At 39.0% G+C, this 25,982-nt stretch overlaps 1 protein-coding gene across 4 annotated transcripts in view; it reads left to right on the forward strand.

The window, feature by feature from the left end:
• The window catches only part of FGGY (FGGY carbohydrate kinase domain containing), a gene marked incomplete at both ends in the record, with an annotated part of 387,201 nt that overhangs the window by 112,574 nt on the left and 248,645 nt on the right, over positions 1-25,982 (forward strand). For all 4 annotated transcript variants that reach the window (XM_080692605.1, XM_080692604.1, XM_080692607.1 and 1 more), the window contains one exon: positions 15,173-15,288. In XM_080692605.1, the coding sequence (XP_080548731.1) occupies positions 15,173-15,288 (116 nt within the window). The remainder of the gene's footprint in view (positions 1-15,172; positions 15,289-25,982) is intronic.

Raw genomic sequence — 25,982 nt, forward strand, 5'->3', positions numbered from 1 at the left:
GGGAGACAAGTGGCACCATTTCTAGAGTGTAAACCAAATTCATAGAGTAAGAAAACCAGAAACATGAAGCCTGTCAAATGCTCTTGGGGGTTTTAGGTATGAAATGCCTGCAGATGGTATCACTAAGCAAAATCAGAGGTGTTTGAGACATTTACTGTGAGGGAAATCACTGTGTCTTTAAGTATCTCTTACAGTTGTCAATGTTTCATTAAAGATAAAGATAAAGAATATTTGTTGAGTGCTTATTGTATGTTAACATGGTTCTGAACTACATAGCATTATGGTTATTACTAAAGGAATCTGCAAAGATAATTCTAGCTTATCAAGTAAAGATTTGCTTTATAGTTTATTTATACTGAAGAGTATTCTCAAGTTAAGATGATGTTTGTCAGATGCTTCAGAGGCCAGAAATTAATCATAAAGTGGCCTAATAGTTAAACAGAATTGAAGGGTGCTGGGCCAATTGGCAGCAGCTATTTGAATCTGCTGCTTTCTCATCCTCTGCCAGGAATTTTACATTATTTCAAGGCAAAGATGGTTCAAATGACCATTCATGCGTGTGTGTGTGTGTGTGTGTGTGTGTGTGTGTGTGTGTGTGTTACTAGGGATTTTATCCAGGGACATCCAGCCTCTGAGCTACACCCCCAGCCCTATTTTATTTTTTATTTTGAAACAGGGTCTCACTAAATTGCAGAGGGCCTCACTAAATTGCTGATGCTGGCCTCAAACCTGTGTTCATCCTGTCTCAGATTCCTGAATACTGGGATTATAAGTGTGTAATGACCATTCTTAAATATGATGATTTTATTTTCCTTTCTCTCTGCTTCCCCAATAGCTGCTATAGAAAAGCTTTGCTGCTTTTCATGTAGTTTTTGTCTATAGCATCAGATTCCAGCTAACTGGTAGGTGTACTTTAGGTAATTTGGATGTGTTCAGTGTTCAACTTCACAAATGGCCAGTCTGGGATACTATTAAGACTGAAGAATGTTGGAAGATAAGGATTATATAGTCACCACTGTTCTTTCATGCTGTGTGATATAATAGGTCAAAATAGGTTAACACTGGGAAATGTGCTTTAATAGTCAGGCTTATGAACAGTTTGGAGGAGTTCTCTTTTTTGAAACAGACTGACCAGGTACATATGCCCTCAATCTCTTATGGTTTATAATTAGGACATAGTTATTATTGAGAATAGGTCTTGGTATTAATAAAAAAGAATTTGAAAGAGCGAGAGGGTGGGTAAACAATGAGTCTTCAAATAGCTAGAGTCACAAGCCTGGGACCAAGTCTGCAGGGCAAGAAGCTAAAGTGAGCCTGAAATGACCGAGTCAGGAACCACAGTTACAGGAATAAACAAGAAGACAAGCCGGGCATAGTGGCGCACGCTTGTAATCCCAGCATTCGGGAGGCTGAGACTGGAGGATCGCAGTTCGTGGGCAGCCTCAGCTACTTAGTGAGGCCCTCCACAACTTAGTGAAACCCTGTTTCAAAATAAAGAATTTTAAAAAAATAGGGCAGGGGGTGTAGCTTGGAGGTCGAATGCACCTGGGTTCCATCCCCAGACCTGCAAAAAAAAAAAAAAAAAAAAAAAAAGACAAAGACGGGGCAAACCCAGGTAGCTGGGTGGGTGGTATGAGGATGTTGCCATCACAAGGCCATTTTAGTGGCTTGTACCCATGGTGTCTCCCATTGCAAACTGAAGGAGCAGGCAGTGCTCAGTGGAAACCCTTGACCTGTAGCTTTGCCCCATGGTGGAGGAATCAAAGGCAGGCTTAGACTCCTGTTTTCCTTTGATACTATGTGCTCTACAGACACCTTATAGTAGTTCTTCATTATATTTACTTTACATGGTATTATTAGATATTTAGTGAGCCCTTCATGGATTTTACTTTACTGTTGTACTCTGAGCTTTGTGATGAGACAGTGTTTTGCCTCATACATAAAAAGAGCTTAATAAATAATTGTTGAGGGAGAGGTGAGAGGTGGAAGGGGGACAGAAGTAATGAGTCTTTTACTCCCTTTCTTCATATGGGAGTCATGCAGCTGAGAGGTCTATGTAATGGAGCTCTCTCTGAGACCTGTGTTGTGCCATGCTGCCTCACCTGAGGCCCTGTGCACATGCAGCTTTTCACTTGAACATTCTGCTCTGTAACCAAGGCCACTGGCCTTTGCTCCTTCCTCTTGCTCTGCTTCTAGGAGGGCTCATCCTCCATCTGACAGAGGCATCCTTTTGTTAACAGTATTAATGCCAGGTAGATTCTGAATTCCTGGAAACTATCTTACCTGTTCATGATTATTTTTCATAGTTTACTCTTATTTGCTATGGGTTGACTATATTGATGAGCTGGCAAAAAACGGTCTTCAATTTCACATCTTGAAGGAGCATCTTATTGCTGCCTTAGTGTCCTTGGCTCTGGTAGGCATCTCCAGAATACCTCAAATTTCACTGAAAAATTTGCACAGGAAATCAGAGGCACCAACTTCTTCAATCTGTACAGCTCTATGCGGCATGACTTCTTCATCTGTTTTTAATTTTTATATATTTTTCCATTATTAAGAAAAGGAGAGGGCTGGGAGTAACTCAGTGCTAGAGCTTTTTGCCTAGCATGCAAAAGGTACTGGTTTGGCTCCTAAGCATGAAAGAGAGAGAGAGAAAGAGAGAGAGAAAGAGAGAGAGAGGAGAGAGGAGAGAGGAGAAGGAAGAAGAAAAGAAGAACCATCATCACCACCGAAAAATCAAATACTACCTCAAAATTAATGTATTCTTTTACATAACCTATTTAGCCTTTGCAGTGTCTTATAAATATTTTTGTCATGAGTGGGTTTGAATAAGCATATAGTTAACAAGTGTAAACTTTTAACTCATCAGGGTAGGGGTTAAACTTCTGCCCAGCGTCTTCCTAATGCTGTGACCTCAAATGAATTACTCAACCTTTCTGAGCTGGTGTCCCTTTCTAACACATGGGGTTGTGAACATATCCCAAGTTCAACATGGTGTTCAGTAATCTATGCAAAACTACTATGCACAGCTCCTTGTGTACAACAGACACTCAAGCTGTGGCTTTGTTTTTTTTTCTTCTTTTTCCTTCTTTTTTCCTCTTCTCTCATCTTGCTTCTAATTAGTATTGTTCTTATTTTATAGGGGACAAATCCGCATCCACGAATCCAGGGGTTTCACCAAGATCCTGAAATATTTGGGTGGCGACTTTAGGATCCTTTGTTTCTGAGTCTCAGATCTCTTTCTCTTGGGGGCCTGGGAAAACTCCCTCAGCTTGATTATTTATTCAGCGCTTTCATGCTCCCCATATTGTCGAGGCCACGTTTGAACCACGCTATCGGCAAGTCTAACTGAAAAGGCAATTTAATATCGCCCTGCGTTGCATCATTGCATATATTATTTCAGCCTGTCATGGACCTGTCAGCAAGTCTTGATGAAGTACAGAGCCAATCGTAGCAAGCCTGAGATCTGACAGCTCTTTAACAGAAGCAACTCCAGTTGATGCAGTGGTATTTCTTCAGAAATAAGGCCCTCCTGGTCTTTTTGTGGTCCAATTAGCAACCTAGTCCGAATCATTATAGCCTGCCCATGAGCTGTATCTTCAGAGCTGGTAATACAGTCTGCTGCGTGGCTTGGAAAAACAGAGCCACCACAGGCTTGCGATGTACCAAAGCCTGCAGCCAGGAATATCTTGGTAATTTATCCCCACACTCAGCTCTAATTATTCTGTTATTCACTAGCTTGTTGGATTGATACTCTCCAGGTTCTGCATTCCCCAAGCAGAGAACAAAAGGTTTCCCTTGAAAATAGGAGCCTGGCAATGTCAATGCAGTGAGCCGTGTATAAATAATGCAGCAGTGCCGGCTTCACTTTCCTCAAGACTCTTTGGAGAAATACATGAGCAAAATCAGGCTCCCCAGAGCTCAGCAGACTCATGCTTTGATGTTTGCCTTGCTCTGGGTGAACAGGAGAGTCACAAGTTTCTCTGTTCTTCCTCAGGCTGCTTCATGTTCTCAGTATGGCTGGGGTCTCCATAAACCTTTTACTTTGTTTCTTGCAGAGTTTGCAGGCTTCTACCTGCCTAGAAAAATTCTGATGCATATGTAATAGGCCCTCAGTAAATATATTCTGAGTGAATGCATTTTACAAAGTAAAAGGTAAAATTGATAATATTTAAGTAGTTACCACTTATCAATCATGAAAATGAGGAAGCAAGACTTAGGGGCATACAAGTGTAATCCCAGGAGTTGAGAGGCTGAGCTCAGAGGATTTCAGGCTCGATCCTGTCTCATAATAAGAACTAAAAAAGCCCTAGGGGTATAATTCAGTAGTAGAATACCCCTGGGTTCCATTCCCCATCATACACATACACACACACACACACACACGCACGCACACACGCACACACACTTGTGTGCATGCGTGCCTAAAAGTCCCTCATTCTAACCCTCCTAAGGCTAGACTGAGCTGGTTGGGACATTCTTTCTGTACTAGGCTCTTCCAATTAACCTTACTATTCTCCCCCTTTTGTTTGTTTATTCTTTGGTCTGGTCAAATTTCCTCTGAACAAATCTTGAGGGTAAAAACCTGGTAACCAAGAATGCTGGGAGCTGAGTTGGAGGAAGGAGCTTGAGCATTGGCCTGCAAAACAGCAGATCCTTAGTTAATCTGTCTTCTGTCGAGGCGCTCCACTGTACCTGTGACTTGCACCCTACATTCTTTGAGGTTAGACTCTTCTTCCAGGATGAGGAAACTATCTTACAGTGAGATCCCATGGGATCTAATTACTTCCTAATCAGACTAAACCTTCCTGGTATTTTTAGCCCCACTTTTATCTCCATTTTTCAGAGGTGCCAAGTACCACAATTCTCCAGATATTTCTGGGTCTCTCTGCAAGATAATAATGTTGCTTCTGAGTTTTGCCCACTTCCGTTTAGGTTTTGTCTCTCAAGTCAACCAAGAGAAGTACTCCTCATTCATCTGTGGTTTCTGGCTTTTAGATTTTCAATGCTGGCATCTTCTATCCACTGGTCATTGTAGGTTTTGCCTTTTGGAATTTTCTTATAGTGCCATTTTACCGAAGTTAAGGAAAGCAGAGCTCAAGATGTGTAGTCAACCTAACCTCTTTAACTGCAAGCCTCCATTTTTGATTTGAAGGAAAATATGTTAGAGATTTGGCATGTTTGTGTGTTTTGGAAGTGATGGGAAGAATGTGAGGTGCTTTCCCTAATATGCAAAAACTAAGGAGAAATGGGTCATAGGAGGAACTCTAGATGAAAAAGGAGATCCTATAGAGGAGCAAATAAGACAACCTAACTGTGGGGACGGGAGGGGGGAAGAAGGAAACTCTCTAAAACGCACGATGTACTTATTCATATCGTAGTCAACCACTAAGCCAAGAACGGGAGGGAGGGATGGGAAGGGAATACAGTGGGGACTGGGTGGGTCCTGGCTGGATGATGAGTGCATGTGTATCTACACAAGTTTTTTACCCCATTGTGATGTATGAATACAATGCACCAATAAAAATTAAAAACTATAAAAATATATATATATTAAAAAGAATGTGAGGTCAGTATATTTTTGTTCTGTTGAGATGAATGGTCTGTGCAAGGAACCCGGTGTTCTGCTTGCCATAAGCCTTAAATCTAACTTTCATCTCCTCTAGAGCCTGCACAGTAGCTGAAGATCTGGGCCTTACAATACAAACAACTAAAAATGATTAGGTACCTGAAAGCTTTCTTCTATAACTGAGATATGAAGAGTTTTATTCATTTACTCTAATGTGCATTAAGCTCTCAAACTTTGCCAGAGAAGACTGTGATTGGGGCCAGAGAAAACGGGCTGAATTAGGTTGCCTGCTTTGAGAGGTTGCGGTAAGACCTGATAGACTAAAATCCCCAGAAGGCCAAACGGAGCATCAACACATGAAACAAAATGAACTAATGACACTCTTTCATGATAATGAGGTAGATCCTCTACTGCCTCCTGGCTTTCCACATCCATCTACTCTCATGCCTAAAATGGAGTCAAAAATAGCCCACATTTCTGGACACCTCTAATCGGTCACATCCTTTCACCTACATTTGCTGCTAAGACAACTCGATTTCAGGCAAAGTTCTATAAAACAAAGGTGGACTGGCTACATCCAATGATGCCACCATGAATCCTTGATTTTGTGTCATTTTTCATGACAGGTTTGCTAATTCTGAGCTAAAACAAACAAACAAAATCTAACATTAATTGCTATTCCTTTAACCCATAAATCTTCTTGGTAAATTAGTCCTTTTATCAGTATGTGATATGCCTCTTTATCCTTAGTGACTTTTTTGTTCTGATTTTGTTGGCCTATTTTGTTTGATATAGCAGTTTCATCTTTTCTATTATCAGTATTTGCATGGCATTATCTACCTTCATCCTTTGATTTGTAAAGGTAATTTACATTTTATATTTAACATAAATTTATTTTAGACAGTATATAGTTGAGTTTTTTTTTTTTTATTTTTACCCAGCCTCATAATTTTTGCGTTTTTAGACCATTTACTTTGTTTGATTTGGGCATGTGTGTGTGTGTGTGTGTGTGTGTGTGTGTGTGTGTGTGGTGTGACACTGAAGACTGAACCCAATGGTGCTTAGCAACATCCTTAGCCCTTTTTATTATAAGACAAGGTCTTGCTAAGTTGCCCAGGATGGCATCAAACTTGTCATCCTATTGCCTAAACCTCCTGAGTTGCTAAAAATACAGACCAGGCTATTTCATTTACCATTACTGGTTAAATTTCAATCTACCATCTTAATATTTGATTTTTATTTGTTCCATGTTTTCTGTGTAATTTTCTCCTTTCCTGCTTTCTCCCAATTACTCAAATATTTTAGTATTCTATCTTATCCTTGAAATTATTTTATTAATTTTTACTCATTTCTAGTGATTCCTCTAGAATTTATAATATGTATGCATCTTTAACTTATCAGTGCCTGCCTTAAAATAATTTTTATATATCACTGCACATCTCTTCATGTCTTTTAACATTTGTGCTATTATTGGCATACGTTTTATTTTTGTGTTATAAATCTCACAACCCATTGGGGTTTATCAATTTTCTGTAGGTAAAGATTTAAAATCAACAATCTTGTGTGTGTGTGTGTGTGTGTGTGTGTGTGTGTGTGTGTGTGTGTGTGATACTGGGGTTCCTGGAAGCCCTTCTACCTCCGGGCTACACTCCCAGACCTATTTTTACATTTTTATTTGGAAACAGGGTCTCCTAAGCCAGCGCGTGCGGCTGGCTTCGAACCTGCGTGATCCTCCTGTCTCTGCCTCCCAAGCGCGGGGATTACAAGCGTGCGCCACCACGCCCGGCAAAGTCAACAATCTTTTAAAGAAATTTGAAAATGGAAAATATATGTGTGTCTTATGTTTACTCACTTGCTTACCAGTTCTGATATTCTTCATTACTTTGTATAAGTTTACTTTTCCAGTCAATCTTATTTTCCTCCTTTTTGAAGAATTACCTTTAACGTTTTTTGTAGTGCAAGTTTCTTCAAAGTGAATTCTCTCAGCCTTTGGGAAAAAAATTTTTAATTTCACTTCCATTGTTCAAAGATTTATTTTTCTGAAGTTAAAATTGTAGATTGATTTTACTTTATTCAAAGAATTTTCAGCGTAGTGAAGACGTCATTCTTTTTCTCCATATCTGGCATTGCTTCTGGTGAAAAAGTTTTCCCTGACCTCATGGAGTTTCCCAGTATGTCTGCATGTCTCAGTATTCAACAAAGGTTGAAGGGATTCTCGTGTGGGTTTCTGAAGTTCCTTTTCTGCTTAGCTACCTCCTCTTTGGAAGTCTGTGTGACCACAGCTATCCTTGGTTTCTCTCATGTGTCTCCAGCCTGAAAGCTGGAGGAACCTGGGTGCTTTTCATGTGTTTCCTCCTCTCTGCAGTTGAACTCCTGGGCTGCCTCTTGCTCAAGGACTCACAATGATGATGGTAATTTCACATGCTTTTCCTTCTTTTCTGGTAGTTTAAGGCATGGGGTAAAATGCAATTTCATTCTTCCATTATGGTCAGAGGCAGAAGGTCCTATTCCTAGCTGGGGAAGATTTTTTTAACTTGATGTGGTATATAACATCACCAAATATTTTGCATGTTCAATATGGGCTTGTCATGTTTTTCTACTTTAATAAAATCCTATGGTCAAATATATTCCTACATCTTCTGTTAGGGAATCACCCTTGAACATTTCTCATGAGGCAGTTTTTTCACATTTGAATACTTTCATGGGTGCATTGTAATTATACCTCACAGTGAGATTCAAAGTGACGATTCATACATGCACACATCACTTGGTGCATTTTCTGACACATTCCAACCCTGCTCGCCCTCCTACCTCCCGTAAGTGTTAGTGGGATTGGTAGTACACCTTCATATATGGACATAGCATTATTTGAACCATCTCCCACAATTCTTTTCCCCAGATCTTAAGATCTCCCTGTGTCTCATGAAGTTTAGTCATTTCTTGTTTGTTTTTATGCAGTATTTATTATGTGAGAGTGGCCTGTGGTTTCTGTTTCTTGTGCCACCCTTGTTGGGTTTTGTTGCATGGTATCCCAGCCTTGCATACGAAGAGGGGGCTACTCCTTAGCCTAGATGCCTAACTGCTTGGAAGTATCTGTTGGTTGGATGTTTGTTAGGACTTTCCCAAACAGCCATTTGGATTTGAAGTTTTATTTCAGGAGTGACTTATAACTACTACCTCAATTTCTTTGATGGTCCTAAATTTGTTATGGTTTTCTAGAGTTCATTTTGTTAAATTCCATTTTTTTATTTAATTGTTCACCTTAATTTTCAGATTTGTTATCAGAATGTTGTTCGTAATGTCCTTTTATTTATCCTCTTAATGTCTGCTTCATCTGTGGTTATAGTTCCTATTGTAATTAATGATATTTATTATTTTGCCTTTTTAATTTTTCTCAATTTTGCCAGAAGTTTTTCTATTTTGTCTTTTTAGAGAATCATGCTTAACTCTGTTGATTAACTGCATTTTATCTAAGCATTTTCCATTTTCCATTCCTTTTTATCTTTACTACTTTCTTTTAATCTTCCCTTTAGTTTATTCTGTTACTATTTTTTACAATTTCCAAGCTTAGCTGTTTAGGTTACTAATTTTCAGGCTTCTCTCTATTCTAATATAAAGAAGCACTTGAAAAAAGAATTTTATTTAAAGATTTTTCTCATACTTTCAGAATTTGAAAAAATAAGAATATTTATAATGAATCCTATTGTAGATTAATTACAGTAAGAATTAAAGGGCATAAATACTATTCTAATAAAAGCTTTTAAGATGATAATTTTCTTTTAAAATGCCACTTAAATCATATAGTCTCTTCTTATAAAATATTCTTTTCCTACTTCCTCTATATGGATATATAGAATTGAGTTTGTATAAATAAATTCTTTTTTCAAGTGCTTCTTTTTTAATTTTCAAAAGTTTATATATATATGATATATATAGAGAGATGTATGTAATATTGTAGATATATAGATATGAATATAAATAGATATATAGCCATCTTATATATGTTGCATTGCTTAATTCATAAAATTTTATGAGTGTTAGCATTCTTCTTGAGTTGAGAATTTGTTCATCATGGCATGTTTTTCTTTGTCTTATTAATATTTTATGTTGTTACTTTGATACTTACAATGACATATTTTACATTTTTTATTTGAGCTGGAAATGTGGCACACGCTTGTAATCCAGTACTTGGGAGGCTGAGACAGGAGGATCACAGGTTTGTGGCCAGCCTCAGATACTTAGTGAGGCCCTATTCAACTTAATGAGACCCTATTTCAAAATAAAGAATTAAAAAAAATAGGCCTGGGGGTGTAGCTCTAAGACAAAAGTTCCCTGGGTTCAATTCCCTGTACCACTATATATGTTTGTATATATATATATGTTTGTTTCTTGTTTTTGTACACCTTTAAAAATTGTATCATATTAAAAATTTATATTATAAACCAGATATAATTTAATTTTAACCAATTATAAATATTCTTAACTTTTACTACTTGTGACACTCAGACCATTCACATTTGGAATAATACAAATAATTGATTTTATTACCTCTGTCTCATTTTTGTTTTCTATTTCTATCAGTATTCTCTTCCTTTTCCTTTCTATTTAGTGTAGTTTACTTTCATTGGCTTGTTGATTTCCTCTTTATTTCTTTTTCTCCCTCATTGTTTTAGAGTTCTGGGGCTTTTTGTTTTCATTAGTGATTGCGTTCTCATTTCTTGTAACCAGCATTAAACTTCCCAAACATGCATACATATTCCAAGGTACTTTTTCCAGGTGCTCTGCTATGGTTTGACTGTGTCCCTAAAAATTCACATGTTGTAAACCTAATCCTCTATGCAACAGCATTGGGAGAAGAAGCCTAATAAGAGATGGTGAGGCTACACCAGCTCTGCCCCTGCGCATAGATTGGTGCTCTCTCCTTGGAAGCAGGCTTCTCTTGCAGAAGTGGGCTGACCAAGGCAAGCTCTGCCCCTTGGTTCCTTGCTCTCTCATGTTCTGTTCCCTTCTGCAGTTGGCTGCTACAGAAGAAGGGCCTGGCCAAGTGCTGGCTCCTTGAGCTTAGACTTCTCAGCCCCTAGAACTGTGAGAAATAAGATTCTTCTCTTTATAAATTACCTAATATGTGCCATTCGTTTATAGCAACATCAAACAGACTAAGACACACCCATTACCCGACTTTGAGGTTTTACCTGATATTTTTAGTTTGAGGCTATTATTCTGTTTTTCTGTGTAATATACCATGTTGATTGTATGTACTTCAAGACAACTCAATATTATAAATCCTGCTTCCATAATCATTATCCATTTAGACTTAAATAGGTGTGTATGTATATATGCTTGTATGTGTGTATTTAAGCCTATGTTTACACACAAGCATGCATGCTTGCCTATACATGCGTGCACACACACACACACACACACACACACACACACACACCTATGTATGAAAGAAGAAGAGAATGAATAAATATGAATGTGGCTAGTGTCCAATGGTTCTTCTAGTCTCTGATTTCCTTGATGTTGAGATGGCTGCACCGAATCAATTAATATTAGGCTGTGCTCTTTTTCAAGTATTTTCCTCAGAGAGCACGTGTGGGAAGTTTACTACTTAAATCCTCCCATGTTGAAAATGTTTTTCTTTTTCTCTGAAAGCTGAATAATATTTTGTCTGAGTATAGGATTCCTGAGTCCGTTTTTCTTAATAGTCTGTACTTTATTCCAATGTCTTCTACATCCTAGGAGTTGTAGGTGAGAATTCCTTAGCTGGTCTGAATCCCTTTTCCTTGCAAGTCACTTATTCTTTCTGTCTGGAAGCTTGTATAATTTTCTGTTGACATTCAAGTATTTCCTTGATTTATTTCCTGGATTTAATAAGACTTTTAATCTGCAGGCTTAAGTCTTACTTCAGCTTAGTATAATAAAATGCCTAGTGCTGTATTAATTTACTTAGGATAGCTCCCTCATCTGTCCTGTTCTTATTTTCTTCTCTTTTTAACAATTCCTTAGAATTCCTGTTATTCTCATTTTAGGCTGCTGTTTCCATCTCCCAGTCCTCTTATCTCTTCCCTCTTTATTTCTATCTTTTTGTATCTTTGCTATTTCTGGTAAGGTGTTTCACTCAGTTGGTCTTCCAGAGCATTAATTTGACTTTCATCAGTGCCAGCAGTTTTTTTAGTTCTTCTGTGGAAACTTTAGGTTTTAAATTTAAATTCAAAATCAGTGTTTTTAGTTTCAGAAAATCTTTACAGAATTCGTCTATTTCTCTTTGTCTTCATCACTGATGTTTTCTTCCAGTATTTTCATCATTTCTACTTTAGTGAGACCTGCATCTTATACATGTTACATGTGATCTTCTCTCAGGTCAATCCATCCCCCTAAATATTGTTTGTTCCTGCTCAAGGATCTGTGTCCTTTTAACCCTCCTATAGGTTTTTAAAAGAGGTTTGTCTGTTTGGCAGTATGAAATCTGAAAGTAATTAGCAGGACAACCCTTCCTGCCCCTGTACCTTGGCTGCCAGTGAACAAACTGGCCAACAGTAAATGGTACCTTCTTTCCTCTAAGAGTTGTCTGGGCAGAAGCGGCTGTCTTATCTGGCCACTGATCTCCTAAACAACTCAGTCTGCCCTTGACTGCTCTGAAGCCTTTATCTCTAAGTTAATCCTACCAGCCTCCTGGGGGAGATGGCACAATGGGTGGGCTGGTGCAGCTTGCCTGAGGTGAATAGATGTTCTGGCAGGGCAGCTTGCCAGTGAAGCACTTCAGGGAATGTTTAAACCCTGGCCTCAACAGAAGCCTCAGGGCAAGGCAAACCCTTTATTCTGTCTCTAGTACCTTACCTTTACCCACTAATACAATAAAGACTTATACCTTCTCTTTGTCCTGGAGATTTCCAGAGAATGTATGGTCTCAGATGCATTCTCTAAATTTTTCCAGTTCTGCTACTGAAAACTATATCCATATTACCACCAGTTTGACTGAAAGAGACCTACTCATGTTTCAACAATCCATGAGAAGAATGGAGTTGCTACAGTTATAAAACCTCCTGCCTCTGGGATTTAGTCATCTTTAAGAATATTCTCTGGCCAATTATTTTAACTTGTGTAAGGAATGAAGCCTGCCTATTCTTCCCCTTATTGGAGGAGAAAATCTACTTGAACCAATTTGCTTATGTTGTGAAGCTCTGAGTTAACTATAGATCAGTTGCACACCACATCCGATGCTCAGTAGTTTAACCCCCATATCATGTATTTGGCTCATGGATGGTCTATTTAGTCGGTGCTCTGGTAGATGGCTCTCCTGATCTCAGCTGGCCTCATCCACTGAGCAAAGTTGACCCAAGACAGCCTAGGGTTGTGTGATTCAGATTGGACTCAGCTACACTTTGCTGTGCTCTACATATCTCTGATGCTCTTCATGGGACCAATCAGTTAGCCCAGCATGATCCCCTCATGGCAATGAGAAAGAGAGAAAAAGAAAAAGCAAGAATACATAAAGCTCATGAAGCCTAGACTAGGAACTGGCATGCAGTCGCTTCTGCCTCATTATTTTGGCTAAATCTAGTCATATGTCAGAATCCAGTCTAAATGTATGGAAAAAATGCTCGTGGTACAGAAAGAAGAAGGAACTACTGCACTAAAAAGTTACCCATCAAAGGATATGGATTTGTGGAGTGGTGAAGGCATGGGCCCGCGGACTAAAGCTCCTCAGCTGTTAAGAACAATGCAGTACTTTCAGTTCACCATGGTGCCTCAAAGGAGATAGTCGTGAGCTCAGTTTAGAAGTGATGAAGGAATTTTCACAGAGGAGCTACATTGGAACTGGGTCATAACAATGACTTGGAGTTTACCAAGTGGAAAAAGATGAATGAAAGGAGGAGTGATTAATTAAGAAGGATGGGATAGTCAAGTAGAAGGAGAGATATGCACAAATATGAATGAAGCATTTGGGGAGTGAGTTGTTGCCCCATCTACTTAGATCCTTGGAAATAACCCTTCTGCACTGGCTTTTTCCAATAGCTTTGCTCTTTCCAGGGAGCTATCAGATCTCCCAAAAGTTGAAATTTTAGACACTGTGCCAGAGTTAGCTTACTGCATATTCTTCAGAGCAGGCTGCCAGCTGTATACACTAAAAAATAAAATTCCTAAATCAAGTGTGTGATTTGGTAAATATATATTGTTTCTCTTGGTGCCAGCTCTCATCTAATATATGTGTGTCATTTAGCATAGCTCAATGTGTTCTACCATCTATGCTATGTCTGAAAAAAATGATAAGTGCCATTTGATTACTTTCAATTCAGGTCTCAGAAAATATCATTCATTCCTCTCCAGAATGCTCCTTGATACCTTCTCCCCCAGCACCCCACCCCACCCCACCACAGCAGAATCTCTTCCTAAAGGCTCTCATTTATTCTGTGTCCCATAGAACAATTATGGCTTTTGTTAGCATAGGATTTTAGGTTGTTTGATCATTGTCTCCCTTCCTGATCTAACTTTCAGCTTCAATGAGAGCAAAGGACCAGATCTTTTGCACACTGCTTGCCCCTGGAGTGCAGCATAACGTCAGGACCAAAGTAACTATGAATATTAAGTAGGATGAGTGAGTAATTCTGTGTGAGTGCCTCAGTGAGGTGCAGCTAGACTATTTTCCCTGTGAAACAGCTTTTGGATTACCTTTAAGATTTACCATGGCCTCCACAGATTTACCATCTATCTGTGGCCGGTTGGACAAACCATATTCATTCAGTGCTTCCATTCAACCAGTATTCACTGTGGGTCTCCATGCACCTGCATGGACTTGGTCTTGGTGGAATGGAGTGAGTAGGGCTGGCTTCACACTGAGGAGTTACTGATTTAGTGGAAGCAATGGGAAAGTTAAGAGGCAAAGGCAATTACTACAGTATGTACCCAACAAGGGTGTGTCTAGGTTGGCATTTGGAGAAGAGGCTTTAAATCAGGATGTCCTCAGTTGGTGCTTCCAGAATAGAGAAAAATTGAGTGTGCTTGTGAAGACTCACTAGGAATTAGAAACATTATGGGGAAGATCATTCTAGGATGAATGAAGCCAAATAGAAGTGAGAAACCAAGGCCCCCTGTATGAAACTTCAAATTATTAAATATTGCGGAATGGAGAAAGCAAGGGTGGGAGTGTATAAGAGAAAAAAAAATGTTGTACAGTCATTTCAGGAAGGGTGAATTCAAGGGGCTTAACCAGGGATTGGTGTTAGAGTTTATTTTTAAAGTTTTTCTCTGGATAAAAAATATGGACAACAGATTGAAAGGTAATAGGACTATAAGGAAAATATGTAAAAAAGCCATTAATTACACAGTATAAGAAAGTTGATAGTATAAGATATACTCCAGAAAAAGAATACATAACCTCAAACTGAAGTCTCAGCCCAGGCTAAAGCAAGCATTTGAATTGTGCCAGGATTTGGTCAGAGGCACGGGAGTAGTCAAGAGAATGCCCTTTTTCAGAGCAGTGCAAATGATTTTTCATTGATGACATGTACAGTGTTAAGAGTGACTTGATGAGAAATAAAACTGAAATGCCTTTAGCACCCAAATATACTAAGGATTCTACATCTCTTTCATTCTTCTTAGGTCTCTCTGCTCCCTGGTGTGCAAATGGACATATTCAGCAGATAAAGGCTGGGATGACAGTTTCTGGAAGATGATTGGTTTGGAAGATTTGGTTGCTGATAATTATAGCAAAATAGGTAAGTGAATAGAAAACATGGAGAATGGCCACCTGAATTTGTGTGTGTGTGTGTGGGTGTGTATGTTCTATTCAGTAACAGGAAAAGAAATGTGTGAGTTAATCTTAAAGGACAAGGCAAAGTTATGGATAGGAACAATTAAAACTGAAAAGATCAAAATTTAAAAAATCGCCGGGCGTGGTGGCGCACACTTGTAATCCCCACACTTGGGAGGCTTAGACAGGAGGATTGTGCAGGTTTGAAGCCAGCCTCGCTGGCTTAAGAGACCCTATTCCCAAATAAAAATATAAAATAGGTCTGGGAGTATAGCCCGGAGGTAGAAGTGTTCCATTCCCAGTACCACACACAAAATAAATAAATAAATAAATAAATAAATAAATAAATAAATAAATAAAATTAGAAAAATCAAGAATACACAGAAAATGCTTCCTTAGTAAGGCCTTCAGGTCTCAAATCCTATTTTTATGTGGCACTCAGTAGGTGGTACAGGTGTGGATGACTAATATGTATTTACTTGGTGAAAGACTTTGGATGCTAGTTATATATAATGATAGGTGTTTTTTGAAGTTTAAAGTTTACGAAGTCATGTCACAATTACTGATAGCAATTGTAGTTACTACTTTCATACGTGCAAGTTATCCTCAGGTAAACAGCTATACCTGCTTCCATAGAAATAGTTCTGAATTGTTTAGCATGCTAGAATGGTGTACAGGTATGTCCACACCAGTTTTTTAACCCCAATATGATGTAGGAATATAATGTACCAATAAAAAATAAAAAATAAAGCAATACATGATGCATAAAGGAACAGGGAACAAAAAAAAAAGAAGATTAAAGAAGATAGCTGGTTATTTCCTATTTATGGAGTAGAATAGAGGTAAGTTAATAATAGTGCAATACAGCCATTTTTCAACATGATATTCAAACCCTGGGTCTAAGTTGTCTATTTCAGTGCTCATCAGTTTCCAGCTAATGAGAAGTAAGAAACAAAGGGATCAGAGGAATTATGTCCATTATTTCTGGGGCAGCACAACCTCATCTCTGACCTGTTGACCAGTATTCAGTCAGAAGGCCCCAGTAGGCTAGAGAAGTAACGGAAAATGTAGTGACTGGCTGGGTAACCATGTGTCTATCCATGTGACCTGTAACTTCTATAACCTGAGAATTGTGCTATCAAATATTGGTAGACTGCCGGGCGTGGTGGCTCATGTTTGTAATCCCTGCGCTTGGGAGGTGGAGACAGGAGGATCATGCAGATTCGAAGCCAGCCTTGCTGGCTTAAGAGTCCCTGTTTCCAATATATATATATATTATAATACTATATATATAATGTATAATACAATATATATATTATGTATAATACAATATATATATATATATGTATGTATAATAGGTAGGTCTGGGAGTGTAGCCCAGAGTTAGAATGGTTCCATCCCCAGGACCACCACCAAAAAATACATATATATTGGTAGACAATTACTAGTTTGTACTACATCTACTGACTATCCTTGATATCCATGAGTCCTGTAGTAGGCTCTTTCTCTCTCTCTCTCTCTCTCTCTCTCTCTCTCTCTCTCTCTCTCTCTCTCTTTATTTATTTATTTATTTTTTGTGGTACTGGAGATGGAACCCAGGGGCATTCTACCTCTGAGCTACACCCCCAGGCCTATTTTTTATTCTTCTATTTTTTCAAACAAGGTCTCACTGAGTTGCAAAGGACCTCACTAAGAGGCTGAGGTTGACCACGAGCTGCGATCCTCCTATCTCAGCCTCCCAAACGTTGGGATTACAAACTTACGCCACTATGCCTGGCTTGTAGTAGGTTATTTCAGTTCAACTTATTTTTCCTGATAGGATTTCCATGACTACTCTATGAAAGTTCAAGTATATAGGGTAGAAACATGAAAGATGCAAGTAGCATCCTGGTATGTTATCTATGGTCTGTTCAATTGCTAATAGCTTAATCTGGGAGAAGAACAGAACCAGGGTAGAATGCAGCAATAGCTCTGCTGGAATTTCTATGGCTCAGTTGAAGCTATCTCAGTATCTGAACTGGTGGAGAGGGGAGGAGTTTGTGATAAGAGAAGAGAAGATAAAAGCAAAGCAGCAGCCTTTAATTAGTCTTCAGCTGTGTTCCAGGTCCCTTTCTGTGTGATTTATATATACCTAATTTGCCCCTCACAAAACTAATTGTTTAACAATTCCCATTTTATAGATAAGAAAATTTGAGGTTCAGAGGTTTAGCTTTTTGCCTACTGTTAAGAAATAATGTCTGACTCTATACTTTTCTTGTTTCTTTGTAATACATTAGACTAAGGGAATTGGAGCTATATAGTTGGACTCCAGAAAGATCAGGCAACACTACAATATTCAGTATCCCAAAACATCTTGAGCTAGACTGAGACAAATGCCCAGACCTGGACTGAAGTAGGAGTGTACTGGGGCCTTAGTCTGATGAGTTGGAATAACATCATAGAGCATACTAAACTATGGATACTTGAAGTGTGGTGGTAGGTTTTAAAATTCTCCATGTCAAGACCATTTAAGCTAGCAACTGGGATATCAGTTGAGGAAGAAGAATAAGCCTTTACCTGTCTGGGTTCTGGGGAAGCTGTACCATGTATAGTATGTCAGGACTACTTTCAACTGGGCTAGGGGTTTACATAGTGCTTCAGGATTAGCAGGGGAACCAGGCAGCCAAATAGGAAATGATACCAAAGAGAAGCTCATGGAGGACAGTGGCTGTATCTGTCTCACCTCTGAATGAATCAGCATAGATGATGTTGATTAATACCTGCTGGCTAAAACTGTGAGACGTAAGCACAATAGATTGGACCAAGACTGATTGAATTAAGAGAACACTGCAGCAAAGAAATATCCTGGTGCCGTAGTCTGCCCTGACTATACCACAAAATAGCATGGATAGCATATCTCAAACAGCAAAAACTGAACTCTCATGGTTCTGGAGTGTGGGATGTCTAAGATCAAGGTACAGACTGGGTATTTTCACTCCGAGGCCTCTTTTCTTGGCTTGTAGGTGTCTTTCATCTTCCTCTGTGCCCTCATGCCCTTTCATGCATGCAGAGGGGAGAAGCAAGCTCTGGTGTCATTTTTTTATGAGGATGCTGATCTTAGTAGCTCAGAGTCCTCTTAAAGCCTCATTTAACTTAGTTACCTTCTTACAGTCTTTGTCTCTAAATACAGTTGCCTCAATGGTTAGGGCGGCAACATAGGAATTTTGGGGTCACAGTTCAATTCATAGCATCTAGGCACTGATGTTTTAGTAACTAAAAATGGGCTACTACCTCCTGAGTTCCCAACCTGGTGTTTTATAGGCTCCCTGTGAGAGTTCCCTGCCTTGATGATGAACTATTAGGACCCAGTGTCTGGGGAAGTTTGTTTTATCCTGGAGTTGAGGGAATCTAGGCAAGTTGGGGCTAACACACTAAACTTAAAGCTAGGTTAGTTCTAGTTCTGGTACTAATGATATGAACACATTTAAGTTTCCTAATATTTCTCTACCTCCATAATCTTGTCATACTTCCCAGATATGAAACTAATGTATTACAATCATTATTTGTTTTACACTTTCAAAGCTGTGTTACTACCAATACTATTTTTATTGTCCTGTTCTACTGAAGAGACCATGATTCAGAAAAGAACAGTGTTCCTCACCAATGATCCAACTGGTTTAAAGCAGTAGAAGCAGATGTAAACTCATGTTCAGATGACCTCAAATCCTTTCCTAACTACCTTGCACGCTCACTTCCACCCAATAATCAGTGTGCCTGTGGCAGGCAGCGAGTAAACACTGATCTTCTATCATGGACCTCTTCTCTACTCCATGCACCTTGTCCCATGCATTTCTCACAAGTACTATCAAAAGCACTGTCGACTTGTTTGCAGATAAGAGACCAAGAGAGTAACCATGTGTTGAACCAATAAATGGTGTCAGGGTTGAAACCTGTCTTGTGGGAAGGCTTTTACTAGAATCTAAACTTCCCTTTCATTTGCTTCATTAAAGTGTAAATGCCTCCCAGAGTTAGTTCTTCTTTCCTGAGTATTTCTGAGGAGTGTTGAACACAGCATTAGTGTTGTACATTTTGGTTACCTGTTACATGTCTCAGGTCTACACTAGGCTCTTTGACACAAGAATTCTTGCTTTATAACCTTTGTAGTTCCAGTTCTAGCAAAAGTCCTAACCACCTATGGCAGTTGTATTTGGCTATATTTTCATAGCTAGATTGCTATTTGATTAGTAAGTGGATAAATTAATGATTGAGAGGCTGATCCCAGGAAGTTAGCACTTCTTGATTTCAAAAGCTATAAGAATAGTTATTGATTTTAAAATCGTCTTTGATGAGTTGGGTTTAACTTCAACTCTGATTTTTTTTATTATTTTAATAGTTTTCTCCTCTTTTTGTTCCAACCTCACACAAAATGCATGTTTAATTAGTATATGAGTTTTGCTAACAGAGTAATAACTACAAGAAATATTCATTCAAAGTTTATAATGTTAGTCTAGCAGAAAATTTCCAGAGTAACTTCATTAGACTTTTGCCTGTTAAGTTAATGGGTTTTTAATGGATGTCCAAAGGAGACATATCATTAACCAGAATATTGCCAAACACAGATTAAAACTTGCCCATTCATCAAAATTAATTGTGTGGTGTGTTCTTTGATTTCCATTTCTGGGCACTTGAGCTTAGAGTTTCAGTTTTAACCAGAAGTAGAAGATCTTTAGGAGGATGTGTACTCTCAGTCGTGACTTTCAGAAACTCCTCTGTAAGCTACCTCCAGACATTCTTTAGCAATTCTTGGAATGATGGAAAATGAATCTCAGAAGTCTCTCTCTGAAGTGTTAAATATTTCCAGTGGCCTCATTGCCCGTCAAGATGTGGGCAATATAGCACAAAACCTTTTAGCAGATTTGAGCATTGAGCATCGTGGATTTAAGCATTAATACAATTACCATAATTCGCTCCATGTGGAGCTTTTAGCCAAGTCTTTACCAGCCTTCCTGGGCTCATGCAGTAAATAAATGCTTTCCCCGAAAACTGAACACCTCAGCAACTAACGGTCTTATGGAGGAATATTTTTGAAATAAATTATTTATGAAGTGTAAGTTAAAGATCAAATGCAATATTTATATGGTACTTTTCAAGGACAGGGAAAAATTTACAATGTTTTAAGTAACTACATACAAGTCTCCAAAGCTAAAATGTTTTTAACTAATGTCTTCCTTCAAGGAGGTAGTTGGTTTGATTTGGGAACAATATACAAAGTAAGGAAAAATCGTTTTGTTAATTAAAAGGATGTAATAGAAATTTTTCTTTTCAATCAAAACTATACTCATTGATTTAATGTCCAGAATTTACAGGGAAAACCCAAACTCAGAGTTTTTTCCCCCTACATGTCGGCAGGAGAGTATCCATAGTCCAATAAAATGATCTGTGTCAATAAATTTAAACCTTCAATTCCACATGAATCATTCCCAGGTTACCCATCTAATCTTCAATATCCATCAAAAGCAAACAGGAAGGAAGAGATCAGTAGGGAGAAAGAACCCTTAGAAAGATAAGCAACATCCCACCTGTTCTAATCGATTATCCAGGCTCTCTTTTGGCATGTCCCAGTTGCCTTTTTACTTCCTGGGAAAAAATGCTTCCTTGTATTATTGGGGTAGACTACTTTATGAAAATTCATGTGTACAACGTGACTGAATTATAGAGTGATTATTTGCATTACAGAGAAAGCTCTGTTTTATAAAAGGATTCAGTGTGTTAGCTTATAGATCATTCATTATTTGGGATTAGGGAAGCCAGGCAAAGAACAAATGCAAGGCCCATGTAGAAGGAGTTACTAACTGTTAGGCAAGGGGCAGAAATAAAGAAAAAACATCTGTAGAATGAAAAGGTTTCTGGAGGGGAGGGAGGCTGTCATTTTTAAACTAGTGTCCTCTCCTCCTGTAAGATTTTATCTTAGACATCACACACATCACACATAGGCTCAGTCATCTATCACATCATAGATAGTGATGAAACATTTCTTCAATAAGTCAATATATCTTTTGTTTAATAGTGTCTTGGATTAAATCCAGGGCTTTGTGCATATTAAACAAGCACTATTCTGAGGAACTATACCCCAACCCTTGAATATGTCCTTCAAATTTTTGATAAAGAAACCCCTTCTTGGTTACAATTGTCCGTAACACTTAATGTAGTCTCTATAAAGTCTTTGAGTTAAATGACATTACCCGCCAGGCATGGTGGCGCACGCTTGTAATCCCTACGCTTGGGAGGCAGAGACAGGAGGATCGCGCAGGTTTGAAGCCAGCCACCTGCTCTGGCTTAGGAGACCCTGTTTCCAAATAAAAATGTAAAAATAGGTCTGGTAGTGTAGCCCGGAGGTAGAAGGACTTCCAGGAACCCAGTACCACCAAAAATAAATAAATAAATACATACATACATACATACATACATACATATATAAACACATAAATAAATACATAAATAACATTACCCAGTGGTAGAGGAACAATGAATTTATTTAGTAAATTTAGTGTTCAAAGTGATAGTGATTCTATAGAAATCTAAAGAAATTCTATAGAAAGGATTCCACCCCAAACTGAATAAACTGCAACCCAACCTCATTTCTATAGCAAATATCTTTGAGATTTTTCCCTGATAGGAAATATTTTTAAAACAATAACAATTTGTTTTAGGAAGGTTGGGAATTTTACTTTTCCACAGAGTAAAATAAAGTTTGCAGTAACTGAAGCTACATTTTAGATATTTTTGTCCTGTCGCTTAAAATTATAGGGAAAGAATGTTAATAAATCTCCAGGTATGTATTGAGGACATAAATATGTTCATATTGCGCCAGGCATGGTGGTGCACGCGTGTAATCCCCGCGCTTGGGAGGCGGAGACAGGAGGATCACGCAGATTCGAAGCCAGCCTCGCTGGCTTAAGAGACCCTGTTTCCAAATAAAAATATAAAAAATAGGTGTCTGGGAGTGTAGCCTGGAGGTAGAAGGGGTTCCAAGAACCCCAGTACCACCAAATATATATATATATATATATATATATATATATATATATATATATTTTCCATACTTACCACTGTTTCATTCCAAGATCTAACCAGTAGAGAACAATTCATAGAACTACCTCAGTCAAAGTGCAGGATTGGCTTTAGTCAGTCTGAATTATGGAGTATATATGTCTCCTACCTCTACTTGGAAACTGCTGGACCTTAAGATCCCCATGATATTGACTTACATACTCACTGGCAAGCCAAGAAGTGGGGACAAAGAATAAAGAAACATCGCTGTGCTTGCCTGAAGCAAGCTCCACTTGATCTGCTTGATTCATGAACTCAGAGAGCCCACTGGCCTGAGTACAGGTGGTTCAAGAAAAGACACATACCGGGTATGGTGGTGCACGCTTGTAATCCCAGCATTCGGGAGGCTGAGACTGGAAGATCATGGTTCGCGGACAGCCTCAGCTACTTAGTGAGGCCCTCTGCAACTTAGTGAGACACTGTTTCAAAAATACTAAAAAATAGGGCAGAGAGTGTAGCTCGGAGGTAGAATGTCCCTGGATTCCATCCCCAGACCCACAAAACAAAACAAAACAAAAAATACACATGACAAGCCTGCACTGGCTCCATGTGTAAGCTGTGAGCCCACTTCTGTTCAACATGGACCCATGGAAGTTGTGTTCTTTCAAATCTCACAAATGACATAAGTGAGTCCTCTTCCCATGGATGGACAATGTGAGACTAGAGAAGCAGGAGATAAGAATGTTCACATCAATACTGCTCCATCTTGAAGGACAGAAGATGAAACCCTCTCATCAAAACATATACCTGAAGTGTTTCAACCAACAGTATGAATCGTGAAAGTATTGGGAAACTGAATCCAGGGATGCTATCCATAGTTGGGGCTTTATAAAATCCTTTTTTAGCTATTCAAGTCCAGTGTTCTAAATTTTCTTAATAGAACTGGACACATTGACAAGGATTCATCAATTCATTCTTTAGAATATGAGACTTGTTTTTATTTTTGTGTGACTAAGCCATGTAATTTATGTCATCCTCTGTCCTTTGAAGGATGTTCTCAGAGCTTTGCCACTGCTCCATCTTTGTGTCATGTGACTCTTTTTCTAATTTATATTAGGAGATCTGGAGACGTTTTGGACACAGATACTTCCAACCTTCTCTAGATTATATGGGACATGTCACACTACTATCCCCAGTGTCCTGACGGATACCATCATGTGGGTCCTCTGGGGCAGAACTTGCCTCTCCCTCTCCCTGAGTCTTTTATCTCACCCTATCCTCTAACCTATTCTCCCTTTTCATTCCTGTCCAACATACATAACAAGGTCTTTCCAGTAGTTGAAGACAAGTACATATCCTCTCAGTATCGTGTTGCTTTTTGTAATCCATCTTCTTCTCTCTGTGTGTGTGTATGTGGTGTGTGTGTACTTGTGTTTGTGTGTGTTACTGGGGGTTGAACCCAGGGACATTCTACCTCTGAACTATGCCTCCAGCTCCATTTTATTTTTTATTTTGAATCAGGGTCTTACTATGTTGCTGAGACTGGTCTCAAACTCAAGACCCTCCTATCTCAGCCTCCTAAATACTAATATTTGGTTTGTGCCACCATGTCTGGCTTTATTTTATATTTTAAAGGTAAACTTCTGCTTGAGAGAGAATAACCTGGATGGACCCATGCCAGTCTGAGATCTATACATAACACCCAGCCACACTTACTGAGTGCTTCTCATGTGCAAAGTGCTGGGCTAAGTACACAAATGAATATAAAACTGAAGTTATCATGGCTAATCTCCTTGGGCATTTCTCATCTACTCTGAGCAGAGGTAGATAAATGAATAGCTCAATGATCTCATGGTTTTTCAGTAAGCTTAGGGATGTCTACAGTTCTCTGGAGAGCCAGACCAATAAGTCACTGGCACTGGTGATGGTATCAAGGTTGTCTTCTCATGGCATTTGGGACCTAGCTGAATAAAATCTAAGTGTGAGTTTCCCAGGAAAAGAGGGGAAGTGGCTTCCGTGACAGAGAAAACCTCAGAGGTGAAGACACACAAACATGGGAAGGCAGGGTGAGGACTAGAAATTGTTGAGTGACTACAGTTCCTGGGCCTGGAGTCGGTGTGGAGGGACGGTAAGCATGGCATGGGAGAGGTGACTGTGGTCGAATCCTTGGTGGGACTTCAATCCTTCCTTGAAGATGGGCCACTGGTAAGAGGTTCCACATAGCGGGATCTGCTCCATTTCTCCAAGAAATGATGGCAACAGGGATCATTTCAGAAGTTTTTTTTTTAATTATTCTTGCAGATAAATGAGAGAAAGAAAGAGAGAGAATGTGTGGGTGTGCATGCATGCCAGGCCCATTTCTTTTCTAGAATCATATACAATACCCATTATCTGCCTTCCTTTCCATAAAGTTTTGTTGTGAAGCTGAAATAAGATATTAGTTACCCCAGGACATTATGGCTGATACAGCCTGTAGAAATGCTGGCTGTTATCATTTTTAATGCACCTTGGCACCAGGAGGACAGGAATATTCACTTTTTCAGCATGCTGTGCCAGCTCTGTCCACTCACCCCTTAGATACCCAGAAGAACCATGTTAGCTGCCAGTTCTTTCAGGAATCGCCTCAGAGAGCCAGAAAGACAAGGGAACAGTGATAATCACATCACAGTAAGGTGAAATAATGGCTCACAGAGGCTTTCCCCTATATGTGGTTCATAGAACTGCTTCTTCTTTAATATGACATTCAGAAAGAAGATTGAGAGCCCCTGACATGAGGTCAGCCCTTAACTTTTGCTGGAGAATCTATGAATATCAGAATTGAGAGGGATCATAGATATATTACTCTTGATGCCCTTAGGTTATAGATAAGAGCTGAGACTCAGGGATTTGAGAAGGATTTTCATGGTCTTGCAGTATTTGTTTTGTTTTGTTTCGGTGGTACTGGGGTTCCTGGAAACCCTTCTACCTCCAGGCTACACTCCCAGACCTATTTTATACTTTTTATTTGGAAACAGGGTCTCTTAAGCCAGTACAGCTGGCTTCGAACCTGCACGATCCTCCTGTCTACACCTCCCAAATGCAGGGATTACAAGTGTGTGCCACCACACCCGGCCACGGTTTTGCAGTATTTTATTGACAGAAATGAGACTGGAAATCAGGTCATCTGACCCCCAGTCCTGTGGCTGTTTTACTACTCAATACCAACTCTCTTGCTTAAGCTTGTTCAATAACTTTTGTTTTTTAGCCAATTTAGATGCTCTCATTTGAGTTTGACTAACCACTAGAAAAATATAAGGAGTACCTTCCATAGTTTAATTCACCAATCCATTGTCCAGTCTTCATCCACTTGGACTTTGTTGGATTTTAGAGCATACTAATCAATCTCTTAAGTGACAGACACAGATAAATTAGCATGATTAAGTAACATATTAGTGGTTGCCTATTTTAAAGATGATTCTTGTGAGGCTGAGTTGGCATATTATGGGTTTAAGATGTATATTATAAGTATTTTAAAAAGAATGCAGGTAAAGCTCCTGTCACACAGTAAATCTTCAGAAAATGTTAGTTCTTACTACCATAATGACTGTCTACCCCACCAGAGTTAAAATTCCTCTCTAGGTGACAGATCTG

The sequence above is a fragment of the Muscardinus avellanarius genome, assembly GCF_963383645.1.
Source record: "Muscardinus avellanarius genome assembly, chromosome: 3".
NCBI classification, from domain to species: domain Eukaryota; kingdom Metazoa; phylum Chordata; class Mammalia; order Rodentia; family Gliridae; genus Muscardinus; species Muscardinus avellanarius.